The sequence below is a fragment of the Sitophilus oryzae genome, unplaced genomic scaffold, assembly GCF_002938485.1.
Source record: "Sitophilus oryzae breed Bouriz unplaced genomic scaffold, Soryzae_2.0 scaffold_119_pilon_pilon, whole genome shotgun sequence".
In the NCBI taxonomy this organism is placed as follows: Eukaryota; Metazoa; Arthropoda; class Insecta; order Coleoptera; family Curculionidae; genus Sitophilus; species Sitophilus oryzae.
The window spans coordinates 762,379-778,200 of record NW_022145837.1 but is presented as its reverse complement, the minus strand read 5'-3'; the positions used below and the strand labels follow the sequence as shown (position 1 = coordinate 778,200).

The following is a 15,822-nucleotide window of genomic DNA, read 5'->3' as shown; positions in this document are numbered from 1 at the left end:
AGTGAATCAGTAATAGTATGACAGTGACAGACACGCATCCTTTGATATTCTAACCTATATTTGCACCATAGGATAGGGCTGGAGACACTAACTTGATCCACGCAGTGAAAGGTGGCCACAAAAATGTAGTGGAAGCTCTGTTGAAGAAGTACGCTGACGTAGACATATTGGGGAAAGACAGGAAATCTGCCACGTATGTAGCTGTGGAAAAAGGCAACGTTGGAATAGTTAAATTGTTGCTAAGTCACAACCCTGACTTAGAACACGCTACCAAAGATGGGGATACGCCTTTACTGAGAGCTGTCAGAAACAGGTAAGTCATAGACCTTTTTATATTATTTTTTACTTTTTCAATAATTTATTTAAAATATGATTTTTTTCATCAGGAATACTGAAATTGTTCAGTTACTCTTAGAGAAAAAATCAAAAGTATCAGCTACAGACAAGAAAGGTGATACAGCTCTCCACATAGCTATGAGAGCCAGATCGAAAGCTATAGTGGAGATATTGTTAAGAAACCCCAAGCATAGTCAGCTGTTATACAGGCCCAACAGGTCTGGTGAAACACCCTATAACATTGACATGAACCATCCCAAAACTATTTTAGGACAAATATTCGGAGCCAGTGAGTAATATCTATGTTTATTTATTTCTCTGAGATCGTATTAAAGATCTAGAGTTCTTTTCTTTTCTGATAGAGATGTGACAACGTTGTCGATTTTTTAGGGAGACTGAATACAAACGAAGATAACGAGAATATGTTAGGTTATGACCTGTACAGTAGCGCCCTCGCTGATATATTAAGTGAACCAAGTTTGTCCATGCCTATTACAGTGGGTCTGTATGCTAAGTGGGGTAGTGGAAAAAGTTTTTTGTTAAATAAGCTACGAGGTAAGTAAATATTTATTGAAGTAAAACTTCTTTAACTTAACTTAGTAACTCGTATTTTCATTGAAGGACACTGTCATATTAATTTCAAACCAACAATCAACGAGAATATTCGTATAATCCTTTATAATTTAATGAAATTACTGTAAATCACTATAAATAATGAATTGTTTGTAATTGAACTGTAATCTTTATATTATTAATCCGGTAAATGATGGAGAAAAACAATTGTGATTGATTCAAATTTTATTTTAAGATGAAACTTTTGTTAACAACATTCTGAGAATTCGAATAATTAATTGAATACTGACACAAGTGACATCTGTCTAAAAAAGACAGCAATTTAGGGTGACAATTTGGTTATGCAAAAGAAATACATAACTATTTTATGAGTTTGCCTAATGATTGACGTTAATTTAAAAATAAATCTCCAACATCTTTAAATAAGAAGACTAAGGAAGGAGCATAATGCTATCCGTGTATTCATGCGTGGTGGGCGGAAAAAGGACTCTAGAGTGGGGATCCTTGACAGTTCTGTTTGACGATTCATTTGACACATTTGAATTTGATTTGAAATTTTGTGGATTTGTCAGTCTTTACGGAGTTTATTTTATGTTATTTATTATTTATTCTACTACTGATAGTTGTATAAAGGTAGTAAATCTAGATGGAAATTGTGGCAGAACTTAAATTAACAGTGACACTATCGCGATTTATCGAAAAAGACTCTAAAATAGTTGGTTGTGTAGCGTGCGGTAGATCTCGGCAAAATCGAGTGAAATAATGGAACAACTTTTCGCTAGTAAGTGACTATATAATATACATACGTGTAGTAAACCGATCATTTATGAAATTCACTTAAATTAACTAATTATATATTTTCTCTTGCATTTTTTCTTTTATTTACTACTTGTCAAAGATTAGATGTCAAAGAATTTAGATACGTCAATTTGACTTACCTGCTTCAGTAGCGTATCGGATGTTTGTGTTAATAAATAATTATTAAAACTTATCTATTTTTATTATAATAATATATTTTTATTACAATTTTAATAAATACAAACATTTATTCACAACGTAAAATAAAAAAAAATTCTTGAGTCTACCCCACGTCTACCCTACATCATAGTTTTACATTTTTTAAATAAAATTAGAACGACACTGATAAACCGGAATTTAAGTCGGCCATATTTGAGTCCCATCGCGGTGGACCTAAGATTTTTGATATGCTTCTTCCTTAGTCTTCTTATTAAAAGCCCAACATGAATAATGAACAAAACATTTAAACAAGAATAGACCACAGACCACACAAAACAAATTGTTGGTTAGTAGCAGTCTTTGAATAAGAAGACTAAGGAAGGAGCATATGAAAAATCTTAGGTACACCGCGATAGGCCTCAAATATGGCCGACTTAAATTCCGGTTTATCAGTGTCGTTCTAATTTTATTTAAAAAATGTAAAACTATGATGTAGGGTAGACGTGGGGTAGACGCAATAATTTGTTGTTTTATTTTACGTTTGTGAATAAATGTTGGTAGTTATTAAAATTGTTATAAAAATATATAATTCTAATAAAAATAGATAAGTTATAATAAGTATTTATTAACACAAACATCTGATACGCTACTGAAGCAGGTAAGTCAAATTAACGTATCTAAATTCTTTGACATCTAATTTTTGACAAGTAATAAATAAAAGCTAAAATGCAAGAAAAATATATAATTTAGTTAATTTAAGTGAATTTCATAAATGATCGGTTTACTACACGTATGAGATCTACCGCACGCTACACAACCAACTATTTTAGAGTCTTTTTCGATAAATCGCGATAGTGTCACTGTTAATTTAAGTTCTGCCACAATTTCCATCTAGATTTACTACCTTTATACAACTATCAGTAGTAGAATAAATAATAAATAACATAAAATAAGCTCCTTAAAGACTGACAAATCCACAAAATTTCAAATCAAATTCAAATGTGTCAAATGAATCGTCAAACAGAACTGTCAAGGATCCCCACCCTATAGAGCTTTTATGGTGGCTTTTCCGCCCACCATGCATGAATACATGGATAGCATTATGCTCCTTCCTTATAGTCTTCTTATTCAAAGGTAGCAGTTAGTAGTATAGTCAGAGATATAGATGTAGTAGTATTTTGGTTTAATGGCCACAGCTGCCAGGCTATCCGGCCGAGTGATAGAATTATTGTTTTTTTAATAAAAATTAATAAACATAAAATTATAAATAAATATTCATAAAAATAACACAAAAAAAATAGCATTCATAAAATAATATATTATAGTTCAAATATTTCAATTTGATAGCTGTTAGTAAGAAGTTTTACTTGAAATATGCACACACAATTTGTTTTGCCTTGTTTATGTCTTCTTCGTCATTTTAGAGACATAAGCTTTCTGAATGAAGTTTAGGTCTCTAAATTGCAATTTTTCTTGCAGAGGAAATGAAGAACTTTGCCAGAGAATGGGTAGATCCGGTCTTCCAGTTCACCAGCCTACTTTTCTTGGTTATGTTACATTTCGCCATAGTCGTAGGCACCTTCGTTTACATTTTGACAGAAACGACAACTGACAAGCTCCAGCCAGAACTGTGGTCGATCGGCATAGCTATAGGCTTCTATTTGTTGGGTATTTTGTTCCTAGTGTTCGTGTGGTTCGCCAGTAAGAGGTAAGATCGTGACAGGTTACCGTGACGTCTTTTTTATCTTTATACTTCTATATGTACAACAGGTATGATTGGGACTGGCCTTATAACTTTAACGTAGAACTCACTAGAAAAATGAACAACTTAAGACTGGTTTTGCAGATTTTGTTCTGTCATCCGCCCGGAATGACAGGTCAGGACGGTATATCGGCTCAACCAATCAGGTAAGGGACTGTAAAATTCCATATTTGTGCGTTTCAAATTTGGTCACATGATTATCTAACGATACAGAATTGACACAGGCTATTTTCTTTATTTTTTGGTAAAACCATAGATTTTTGAGACATTTTTTCCAAATTTTTTTCAGATTTTATTTCACAGATCACACCAGAGTGAGTAGCACCACTGGGGGTGAAAATTCGGTAGTTCAAATGATCGGTTCCTTGTACGACTCCATTGAAAGTCATTACGGTACCATGGCAACCAGGTTGTACCGAGCCTTCAAACCTAAACCAGGTAACTAAAAAGTAGAGTTGTGCTTGGTCAATTGACCGCGGTCAATTGACCGAGATTTTGACAGATTTTGACGGGAAAGATTTTGACCAGGTCAGGTCAAAATCTTTTAATTGGCGTAAACCGAATAATAGGTACTGACTTGCCTAAAGCACTCGCAACGCGAAAGAATTGTTAGTTGCTGTTTTAATGTTGACTCAATGAGTTCAATGATGACTGTGATGAAGATGAGATTCCGTTGTCTAGATTAGCCTGTGCTACCACGACTCATTAGTATTTTTTTATTGCTATTATGCATTTTTTTTTTCGCTACCTCAGAATGGCTTTATATTTGTTTAAAAATTATTAGTCTTGTTCGGTTACTGTCTTTTTTGTATCATTTAATGTAATGTAAATGCAAACAAATCGTACGATAAGTTACCACGTGTGGACCACGCTTTACATTTAAATTAATATTAAATTTTATATAAAACTTTTAAATTTAATTATCATTTAATATAATGTTTCGTTTTGTTGTATTCTTTAATTTTTGTTTACTGTTTTTTAATCACTAATATACGTATAAATGTAATTTCTCCTACTTTTATTTTTTTAGAATCACGAAACAATTTGACTGGTGCTTTGTCAATTGACTGGTCAATTGACCACAAAAGATTTTGACGGTCAAAATCCCAACTCTACTAAAAAGATATAGCAGAATTTCTAAAACTTTAATCTGTGTTCTTGAACTTACTGAAGATGATACTTTTTATAGTTTTAACAGAAACAAAGCAATATATGATTTATCTTTTAAGTAAGAATTTCACATAGAATCTTTCATAGGACTTTACGCTGCTATGACGTTGGAGCCGTAGTAAGGCAGGTTCGAATCCTAGTCAAGACGACTTTTTTTAATCGTTTTTTTTTTAATTTTTACATATTTTTACTTTTTACATATTTATTATTGATTAATACAATTTTTAGTAATGTGTTTCTTCATTTTTTTTATTATTACTTATATTACTTATACGCGCATTCAAAATTTCAGCTAAATCGGAAAAAAAGTCGCAATTTTTTTGAGGAATTTTACAGTTTTAAGTTTGATTTATACAGGGTCCGGCAATAGTGCGTCGGGCATCTGCAGCTCCTAGAATAAAAAACTTGAGAATTTTGTTTAAGTGCAAACCCAAAGTATGTACCAGGATGTATTTCAGGAAAATATTTTAACTTCTATAGGGTGGCTCAAAAAACTGTGAGTGTACCTGGATGACTTTTTTTAAATGAAACACCCTGTATATTATTGCATTTTTGGCTTCCTTTCAGATCACTTTACATAACCCTAAGATATGAATAAATATATTTCGATAGTTTCAGAGATATTAAAAAATAAATCAAAAATATATATTTTTCAGCCCTTCTTAAAAAAATTATTAAAAATACAAGAACTCTTCCGAAATCAAAACTATATGAGGTATTTACTATAGATGGTCTGTTCTTACTTTGCTATAAATATGGTAATCGTAAATCATACAGGATGTTCAATATTCAACGCCAAACTTTCTAAAATATAAAATAATTTTTCTTTGTTTTTTTAAATGGAACACCCTGTATATTATTTTTTCATTTAATGGAGAGTTTAAAGATGAACATTTTTTGTATTTAGAGTATTTCAAAATTTTTAACGGTTTCGCAGATACACGCAGTATTATTTCATATGGCGCTTTCAATGGTAAAATACGAGAGAAAAATCATTGGGTGCCTTTGATAAAAATTTACTGTGGAAAATGCCATATGAAATATAAAACCGCAAATATCTGCGAAACCGTTAAAAATTCTGAAATACTCTAAATACAAAAAATGTTCATTTTTTAATTCTCCATCTATTGAAAAAATAATATACAGGGTGTTCCATTTAAAAAAACGAAGAAAAATTATTTTATATTTTAGAAAGTTTGGCGTAGAATTTTGAACATCCTGTATAATTTAAGATTTTCATATTTATAGCAAAGTAAGTACAGACCATCTAAAGTAAATACTTAGTATAGTTTTGATTTCAGAACAGTTCTTGTATTTCTAATATTTTTTTATACGAAGGGCTGAAAAATATATATTTTTGATTTATTTTTTAATATCTCTGAAACTATCGAAATGTATTTATTCATATCTTAGGGCTATGTAAAGTGATCTGAAAAGAAGCCAAAAATGCAATAATATACAGGGTGTTTCATTTAAAAAAAATCATCCAGGTCCACTCACACTTTTTTGAGCCACCCTATAGAAGTTAAAATATTTTCCTGCAATACATCCTGGTACATACTTTAGATTTGCACTTGAACAAAATTGTCAAGTTTTTTATTCTAGGAGGTACAGATGCCCGACGCACTATTGCCGGACCCTGTATATCTAGGTCATTTTGATCAATGATTTTAATTTCATCGATTTTATTCTAGTGAAATCAGCCTCTTCGTGGTCATGGCGAAAGATGTGTTGCCTGCCTTACATAATCATTTTCGAAATAACGTTTTTTATGGTCATTCTGGGAATAAGTGCCTTGACGTATTACCTAGTTCGTGTCAATTCAGGTGAAACGTAAGATAGACTTTTAAAATTTATTTTAACGAAATAAAAATACCTTTAAACTGTTTTTTCAGCATTACAATCAATATGACCAAGTCAACTTTGGAAATAATACTGATAGTGGCAGCACTGCTTCTGGCAGTGGCCACAATAGCCAACGCCTATACTTGGAGTAAATTGTTTAGGTCTGTGTTGTTCTCGCAAAGACGCCATTTACAGCGTTCTATAGCCAAACTTGAGACTGTAAAAAGTGAAGGATTTTTACAAACACTTAGACAAGAGGTTAATATACATATAAAGAAATAAACAATGATATTATTAGATCTTATAAACCTATAATCCGTATAGTTGGCTTGGAAATGACATGGCAGCAATCTTTATTTCATAGCCATCGCTGAGGCCGTTTTTTTTTCGATTTTATTGTATTATCCATGTGGTTTATACGATCTAAAATAATATACCGATTATTTTACTATTTTCGTTGATGATTTGACAGGTTAATCTGATGAAAGATATGGTCAAATGTTTGGATAGCTTGAGCGCGCAACAAACCAGACTTGTCATAGTTGTTGACGGTCTTGACAGTTGCGAACAAGAGAAAGTGTTACTGATACTGGACACTGTCCATCTGTTGTTCTCCGACGCCAACTCGCCGTTTATTGTGATATTAGCTATAGATCCTCACGTCATAGCCAAGGTAAGTGTACATAACCTCAATTAAAATACACAGATGGCTTTTAGGTTAAGCTTAGGGGTTTTAATTTTTTCTTATAATTTGCTTGCACTATTTTATCATTAAGTCATTATTTGGTAGTAGTATTTATTTATTAGGAAGAGAGAGAGTAATATAGCTTATTATTATACCTGTTTTAGTTCATAGAATTCTCTTTTTTAGGGTTCTGTACCCAAAGGGTAAAAACGGAAACCCTATTACTAAGACTTCGCTGTCCGTCCGTCCGTCTGTCACAAAGGTCTATCTTATGAACCGTTATAGCTAGACAGTTGAAATTTTCACTGATAATGTCTCTATGTTGCCGCTATAAGAACAAATACTAAAAACAGAATTAACTAAATATTTATAAATAAAAAAGTACTTTCACTAAACATTATATTTTAAGTAAGAATTTTACATAGAATCTTTCAAGTCCTCGGTGGCCGCGTGGTTAAAGCGTTAGGACTTTACGCTGCTATGACGTTGGAGCCGTATAGTAAGGCAGGTTCGAATCCTAGTCAAAGCAACTTTTTTTAATTTTTTAAATATTAATAATAAAAAAAAATATTAATAATATTTTATTTTTTAATATATTTTTTTTTATTTTTTAAATATTAATAATATTTTTTAAATATTAATATATTTTTTAATATTATGTATAGTCGATTTTCCGAAACCAAATAAATGTCGATTAGGGTTCACTAAAACTAGTTTTAGTTTAATTTCTTCAATTTTGTCATAAAACACATTTTTCAATACTTAAAATTAATTATTCATAAATTAATGAGCGAATTAATGATACGCCACTGTTTCAAGACAAAATCGAAGAAACTAAACTAAAACTAGTTTTAGTGAACACTAATCGACATTTAATTGCGGAAAATCGACTATATTATGTATATCATACTTTACTCAAAATTGTAAAAATTCGAGGGATTTCGTGCCTAAAAGGTTGACTTTAGCGAAAATTTTCATATAACCTTTTTTATAGGAAATTTTATTCTCTTTAATTTTACTGTCTTCGAATTTTTGCGAAAAACGCATAGTTTTCGAGATATTTACAAAATATCGATTTTGGGCGCCGGCGGCAAGTCTGGAAATGTGCATTTTAAGGATTTTAGTTAGGGACCCCAAAACCTATAAACCAAGCAGAGTTTCAAAACTTCCGGACTTTTTTTCAAGTAGGCCCCTTTTTTGATCCCCAATGACTGAACTATATTGTGACTATGAACTGAAAGAGATATATTATATTTTTTTGGTTTTGCTATTATTTTAATTGGCCTTAACATAACAGTAGTTTTATTTTGATTAACATAACATTGCAGCCTTCAGTTATTTCTTTATTAACTCTAGGAGCTTAAAACTGACACTAATAGATGCCTATCGCATTTTTTCGGACAGGTTGCTTGGGATAAGGTTAGTTATAATCTGTGGTTTACGTGTTGTGTTAATACGTGTATATTTATAAAAAATATAATCTCGGAGAAGCTCTAAAAGTAATAGTCTAAATTGTAATGTGAGTATGCGGTGTAAAATAATCTATACTTTTTATAAATATATTATTTCTGTATTTTACAAGGTGTCTAAAAATATTTTATATTTATTTTTGTTTAAAATTCTGAGCTAGTCTCTTTGGACACTTTGTATAATATGGAATGTTTTGATGTCGTGTAATGTGTAATGTACTGTGGTTAGAGGAAATAATATATGACATGATATAAAATATATCAACAGAAAAAATATTTTAAATTTAAAACAACAATTAGAACAGAACAGTGATATTAAAAAATAGATATTTTGAATATTTTTGGTTGAACTTTAATTTATAATACTAGCAGTTATTTAAGAGACACCCCTGTATATAATTGGCTCTGTGTAGGCTGTGGAAATGAACACTAGGCGTCTGTTCAGCGAGAGCAACATCGGCGGACACAACTACCTGAGCAACATGGTCCACTTGCCCTTCTATCTACAAAATTCTGGATTAAGGAAGGTTAAAGTTGCTCAGCAGACTGCATCAGCTCACAAGAAATCAAACGCTGGAGGTTGGTCGGAAAATGACGAGAATCTCAACACTTTTCTGGCCAGATCGGTTAGTAGACGTCCAGGTGGCTCTAAATATCGTTAAATATGAATGTTTTTAGTCTTCAAGTCGAAGATTGTCTAATGAGAACATTCTGATGTCGGCTAGTAGGGAAAATCTGAAATATTCCGGCAATAGGAAGGGTTCTAGGAAGCTGAAGCTGTCAGAGTCTATAGCTAGTTCGATAGGATCAAATTTGAACCGAATAGGTAGGTAATTTTTTCATAAAGAGTCAGTTAAACAGGCAACCTTAATGTATACAGATCTATAATTTTGTCTATGTTTACATAAGTGACCATACAGGCACAATAAAATATCTTACCTGTGTTTACTTATGTATTTATTTGTCTAAAGGAACATAGATGGGTTTCTATATTCCCATAGACAAGGTATTTTTCTGTGTATGTGCATATAAGTGAACATAGACAAAATAAAATATTTTATCTATGTTCTGTAAGTGAACATAGAGACAATAAATATTTTGTCTGTGTTCTGTAAGTGAACATAGACTCAATAAGTATTTTGTCTATGTTCATAGAAGTGAACATAGACAAAATTAAATATTCTGTCTATGTTCTGTAAATGATCATAGACAAAATATAATATTTTGTCTATGTTATGCATAGACAAAATATAATATTTTGTCTATGTTATATTATATTTTGTCTATGCATAATTATTAGTAATATATATAGTCTAGTAATATATATAGTCTAGTAATATATATAGTCTATGCAAATATTATATTTTGTCTATGCATAACATAGACAAAATATAATATTTTGTCTATGTTATGCATAGACAAAATATAATATTTTGTCTTATGTTCTGTATCTTCATAGACAAAATATAATATTTTTTCTATGTTCTGTAGGTGAACACAATAAGTATTTTGTCTATATTTATATCGAAAAAAAAACGGCGTCCAGTTGGCTTGGAAATGAACATCGTTGACATTCCCCATATAATTTTACATATAAAATGACAGCGATCTTCATTTCATAGCCATCGCTGACGCCGTTTTTATTCGATCATACGGTATAAGTGAACATAGACACAAAATATTTTGTCTATGTTCAATTTAATGATCATAGACAAAAATTTTATCATATAATATGTATAATACTTGATATCGTGAAGTATCAAGCCAATAATTAATGTCAAACTTTCGCTACTAGGTGGTGCTCAAGACTTAACCAAAATGCTTCTAACTGACGATTACTTCAGCGATGTGAATCCCCGATCCATGAGAAGGTTGATGAACGTTGTATACATAACAGGTAATCAAAAATGTTATAATAAAATTGTTAATTCATTATCAGTTGCATCAAAATATGGAAAAAGTATGGATTAGTGTAATATTTTCTTATTTTTTACAGGACGATTACTTAAAGCATTCCAAATAGATTTTAACTGGTACCGTTTAGCTTCTTGGATCAATATCACCGAACAATGGCCTTTTAGAACGTCTTGGATAATATATCATTTTGATCTCTATGAAGATCAGCTAGATGATAACACTCCATTGAAATCAATATACGATAAGTAAGTTGTCACTTATTTTTTACAACGTTTCCTAGACCCCAATGGTTAGAATATAATTTGAAACACTCTATATAATAAATAATTATTATTCCCCAGAATTAGGCCATTGATTCCTTCAATCAAAGACTCGGAACCGTTGCTAGAACTGGACAGGGACGAGAAAAAATTTGACATTTTCCTAACCTTTCATCGTTCCAGTCTTTTAGTCAGTGATTTGAAGATATTCCTGCCATTCACCATAAACTTAGATCCATACCTGAAAAAAGTTATTAAAGGTAAGATTTTTCTCTCTATATTTACTTATTTTTCTGAAATTTTTACTTTTTTATTTGAAATGTTCAGATTATTTAATCTTGAATTTATTTTATGTAGTTATCATATATTTTTTTATTTATTTTTTCTCTTAATAATTCCCTTAATAATTAAATAGGCTAGACTTTGCCTGAAGTGTTATTTTTTTTTTCTTAAATAAAGCCATTTAATATTGTTATTTCACAGAGGAAACGCAGAATATTGAGGAGGTAGGGATGTATTCCCCTCAGATGCGCGCCCCCTACTTTGCACCGCCGCCACTGTCTGCCTGGCACACGCACGTTGATTGGTCGGGACAGGTTCCAAATAGACCAGTGGCGTCCACTTCTCAACCTACCAGAGACAGACGTCAGGTAAATTTATTTTAGAAATTTTTCGAAAAAATCTCGATATTTTCTCTTTTTTTTCGGTTAGTTATTTTCAAATTATTTATTTTACGTGTAAAAAACTATTTTTTTAATTTTTTAACACTTTTTCAAACAATAACATTCGATGTTTCTGTATTTTTTTTAAACACTTTTTTTATGAGTTTAAGTGTATCTAAGCATTTATATAGGTTATGCCTGTACCCAAGATGGTTCCTGGTCCTTACCAATCACCAGCCAACACAATGGCGTCTCCTTGGACACAGTTCGATGCTTTAAGTAACATGAGCACTACTTCAAGACAGTCTGCAGGGTTGCCGTCTGTAATTTTAGAGGTATTTATATTTTTATTTCCTTCAAGTAAATAAAAAACTTATTTCGACTTAATATATACTATTTTTCAGCCTGGCATATTGGAAAACAAGCTTTCCACGTTAAATGTAGAGGGCGTGTGCAAGCTTCTTTCCAAACTGGAAGATCTGAACCAAGCTGCTGTTCCAGGGTACATCAGTTTAATAAAAGAGCACAATGTCAATGGAAGGGTACTTCTGCATTGCGATATAGATGATCTTAAGAAGGTATAGTAGATTTTTATATCGTATTTTTAGGTTATTTTATGATAGACTTACTAGTGAAAAAAAAACGACGTCAGAGACAACGGGGGAATGACAATCGATGGTAATTTTCGAAGAAAAAATAAATTAAAAATTTGAAAAAAATCAATTTTTTGAAACAGAATTTTGTATTTTTTTGAGGTGTCTACCAACCTTTTTTTCAGAGTTTAAAGTGAAAAAAAATACTCCATTTTTTTGACCCACCCTATTGTGTATATTGTGTTATTTGATCAAAAATTTAAATATTTTAGCTACTGAACATGTCTTTTGGTGACTGGGAGATGTTCAAGGTCACTCTCATTCAACTCCGAGAGTACGAAATTTCCAGTATTCTGAAGCAAGACGATTCCAATCAGTCTGTAGTATCCAAAAAACCAGAGAGAAAAAGTACGTTAGAGAAGTTAGAGAGTCACCCTGTATAGTTTTTGAGTGTTTTTATTCTTTTTCCAGGTAGTATAAAGGGCGTAACAAGTTCAAACAGCGACAAAACTGACGGAAAAATTCAAACTGAAGTGCCCAGAGAAAGGAAACAGAGCGTCATAGAAAAACAGGTAATCTTTTACTTCACCCTTACATTATATCTTTAAGATTTTCTATAAATATCATTTGATAAACGGGAGTAAATAATACAATAGTAACAGGTAGTAAAATGTCAGATTTGTGTCATTTGTCCTTTGTAGCTGAACTGAATACTACATACGTCACACATCTGTTGTCAAAAATCTATCGTACTAACACACTGTCAATGTTTTGCACGCCTATTTTGCAGTACCAGGTACGTAAGCACTCTGTCCCGTGTAGTTGTCAGCACTTGGATGTCGTTTTTGTTGTTGTGATTCCCCCAAAAATTACACTATGTTGTAGTTCACTGATTTTTTAAATGCTATGTGGATTTAAAGGAATTTTTTAGGTTACTTCTTTAGATGTTATGTGTTTTTCCTAATGTTATTTTTATGTTATTTAGCACTATATACAGGAAGTCTCGTAAATAAGTGCCATTGTTTAACTGACATGCAATAAAGTTACCATAATATACTAGATGGTATACTTTGAATAAGAAGACTAAGGAAGGAGCATATCAAAAATCTTAGGTCCACCGCGATGGGCCTCAAATATGGCCGACTTAAATTCCGGTTTATCAGTGCCCTTCTAATTTTATTTAAAAAATGTAAAACTATGATGTAGGGTAGACTCAATCATATCTTAGTTTATTTTACGTTGTGAATAAATGTTGGTAGTTATTAAAATTGTTATAAAAATATAAAATTCTAATAAAAATAGATAAGTTATAATAATTATTTATTACCACAAACATCCGATACGCTACTGAAGCAGGTAAGTCAATTTGACGTATCTAAATTCTTTGACATCTAATCTTTGACAAGTAGTAAATAAAAGCAAAAATGCAAGAAAAAATATATAATTAGTTAATTTAAATGAATTTCATAAATGATCGGTTTACTACACATATGTATATTATATAGTCACTTACTAGCGAAAGGTTGTTCCATTATTTCGTTCGATTTTTGCCGAGATCTACCGCACGCTACACAACCAACTATTTTAGAGTCTATTTCGATAAATCGCGATAGTGTCACTGTTAATTTAAGTTCTGCCACACTTTCCATCTAGATTTACTACCTTTATACAACTATCAGTAGTAGAATAAATAATAAATAACATAAAATAAGCTCCGTAAACACTGACAAATCCACAAAATTTCAAATCAAATTTAAATGAATCGTCAAACAGAACTGTCAAGGATTCCCACCCTAGAGTCCTTTTTCCGCTCACCATGCATGAATACATGGATAGCATTATGCTCCTTCCTTAGTCTTCTTATTCAAAGGACTAAAGAAAGAACTTGCACTTATTTATGAGACACCCTGTATACCGAATAGACTTATTGGCTCGTTAACCTAGCTTCTTAGAGAAGTTAAACCTTATTTCTTGATTTATTATATCTGTATTCGGTACTCGATTAGGAAAAAAACGTATTTGGTATTTTTTATCTTTCTCCTAGGTCACGTTAGAAGAACAAATGATATGCGGAGCCCTACAAACCCTCAACGAAGAAGCTTGCGAGGATGTCCTTGAAGAAACGGAAGAAACAAAGATCACCATCGATCCGGACCTGCCCTTAACGTCGGTGATTCCCCCCAGTCCCGACTGTTGTCCCCCAGGTGAATCTCTATTGCCCTCCGTGCAGCACAAGCCTAGCGTTAGCCAGGTGGAGAAAAGCCTTAAAAAAGTCACTTATGATGACGATGCTGGAGTGGGGGAGAATAGTGATAGAGTGACCTCTAGGTCGAATCCTGCTATCACTATTACTGATGGTGATGGTTGAAATTTAAGAAAAAAAAGGGAATAATCTCAGTTTGGGTTGTTTGGTACGGGGTCCAGTTTTATTTGGTACTTATTGGTTCTAGGTCGTATTGAGCTTTTGCGGATGAAACTGTACAGAGTGTTTTTTAAATAAGGACAAGTATTTTATCTGGTAGTATAGTTAAAGCTCAAAAACAAGCCAATGATCTTTTTGTGAAACAGTGTTGAAAATTAATACTTTCGAGAAATTTTAAAACTTTTTAGTGCCACTGGTTCATTCTCCTAAAATTTCTTCCAAGTATTATCAAGGTCCTACAATGTTGCCACACACATATTCTGTATATTTGTAGAGGAAAGTAACCAAATACTCCTAGTATTAATAGCAACCGAGATATGAATTTTTCTTTCTAATAATGAGGAAAAAATATAAAACTGAAAGGCGAAGGACCTTCTTATTAGAATTAGAAGCTCATACTTGGAGAGATTTTTTTTTGAGGTGCCTACCAACTTTTTTTCAGTGTATAAAATGAAAAAAAAAATAGTCGATTTTTTGACCCACCCTAATGTACGTATCAAGGAATATCTCACTTACAGAATATTATTTTTATAACCTACCATAAAGCTCTGAATAAAAACAACAAAGAGTGTTAAAAATCGTGGATTTTTTAAGGATTTTTAAAATAAATACATACTTTCTAATCGATGTGGCAACACAGGACGTTAAATATGCTGACACCGCTTGAAGCCGGCGGTTCTCAAAATGTAAGCATTATATTTAAATAATTCAGTTATTTTTCCATTAATTTTAAAAGTGACAATTAGAAAATATGTTTTTTTATGCAGACTTACAACCATTTAAAATACTTCTACTTATTTTTAAAACACACTGTATTAGGTCACTGACGAAATATATACGATTGAGACAACGTAAAATATTGACACATAGCAATAAATATATAATTTTCTAAGTATTTAACATGATAATCTGACTGAAAAAACTGTAATATTGACCCCTATATGCATGTTTTCTTTATAGAAATTTATTTTTTCCTAAAAACAAAAAATCCTTTGTATTTAGTTGAATTTTTTCCTGAATCTCTTAGATAAGTTGAGGCTATGGTACTGTCACCCCTGTTTAACACTAATCAGCACACACTTGCATGTTTACAGGGTCCTAGATTTAGTCATAATATAGTATAGACACATTCTTTTTTTTTTGTTATTAATTGTATAGGTTTAACTTTCTT

The 15,822-nt window shown here is 31.7% G+C and overlaps 1 protein-coding gene across 9 annotated transcripts in view; it reads left to right on the top strand.

The window, feature by feature from the left end:
• The window catches only part of LOC115891826 (kinase D-interacting substrate of 220 kDa B), a 34,976-nt gene that overhangs the window by 13,980 nt on the left and 5,174 nt on the right, over positions 1-15,822 (top strand). For 6 of the 9 annotated variants that reach the window (XM_030912396.1, XM_030912392.1, XM_030912391.1 and 3 more), the window contains exons 6-25: positions 72-313; positions 387-625; positions 727-891; positions 3,346-3,574; positions 3,637-3,774; positions 3,918-4,066; positions 6,493-6,631; positions 6,694-6,901; positions 7,116-7,316; positions 9,211-9,423; positions 9,476-9,623; positions 10,593-10,694; positions 10,794-10,959; positions 11,056-11,234; positions 11,458-11,624; positions 11,828-11,971; positions 12,041-12,214; positions 12,502-12,637; positions 12,701-12,801; positions 14,274-14,433. In XM_030912396.1, the coding sequence (XP_030768256.1) occupies positions 72-313; positions 387-625; positions 727-891; positions 3,346-3,574; positions 3,637-3,774; positions 3,918-4,066; positions 6,493-6,631; positions 6,694-6,901; positions 7,116-7,316; positions 9,211-9,423; positions 9,476-9,623; positions 10,593-10,694; positions 10,794-10,959; positions 11,056-11,234; positions 11,458-11,624; positions 11,828-11,971; positions 12,041-12,214; positions 12,502-12,637; positions 12,701-12,801; positions 14,274-14,433 (3,400 nt within the window). Of the gene's footprint in view, positions 1-71; positions 314-386; positions 626-726; positions 892-3,345; positions 3,575-3,636; positions 3,775-3,917; positions 4,067-6,492; positions 6,632-6,693; positions 6,902-7,115; positions 7,317-9,210; positions 9,424-9,475; positions 9,624-10,592; positions 10,695-10,793; positions 10,960-11,055; positions 11,235-11,457; positions 11,625-11,827; positions 11,972-12,040; positions 12,215-12,501; positions 12,638-12,700; positions 12,802-12,930; positions 13,349-14,273; positions 14,434-15,822 lie in introns of those variants that run through there. The other 3 variants (XR_004051919.1, XM_030912398.1, XM_030912399.1) reach the window with 2 other exon arrangements.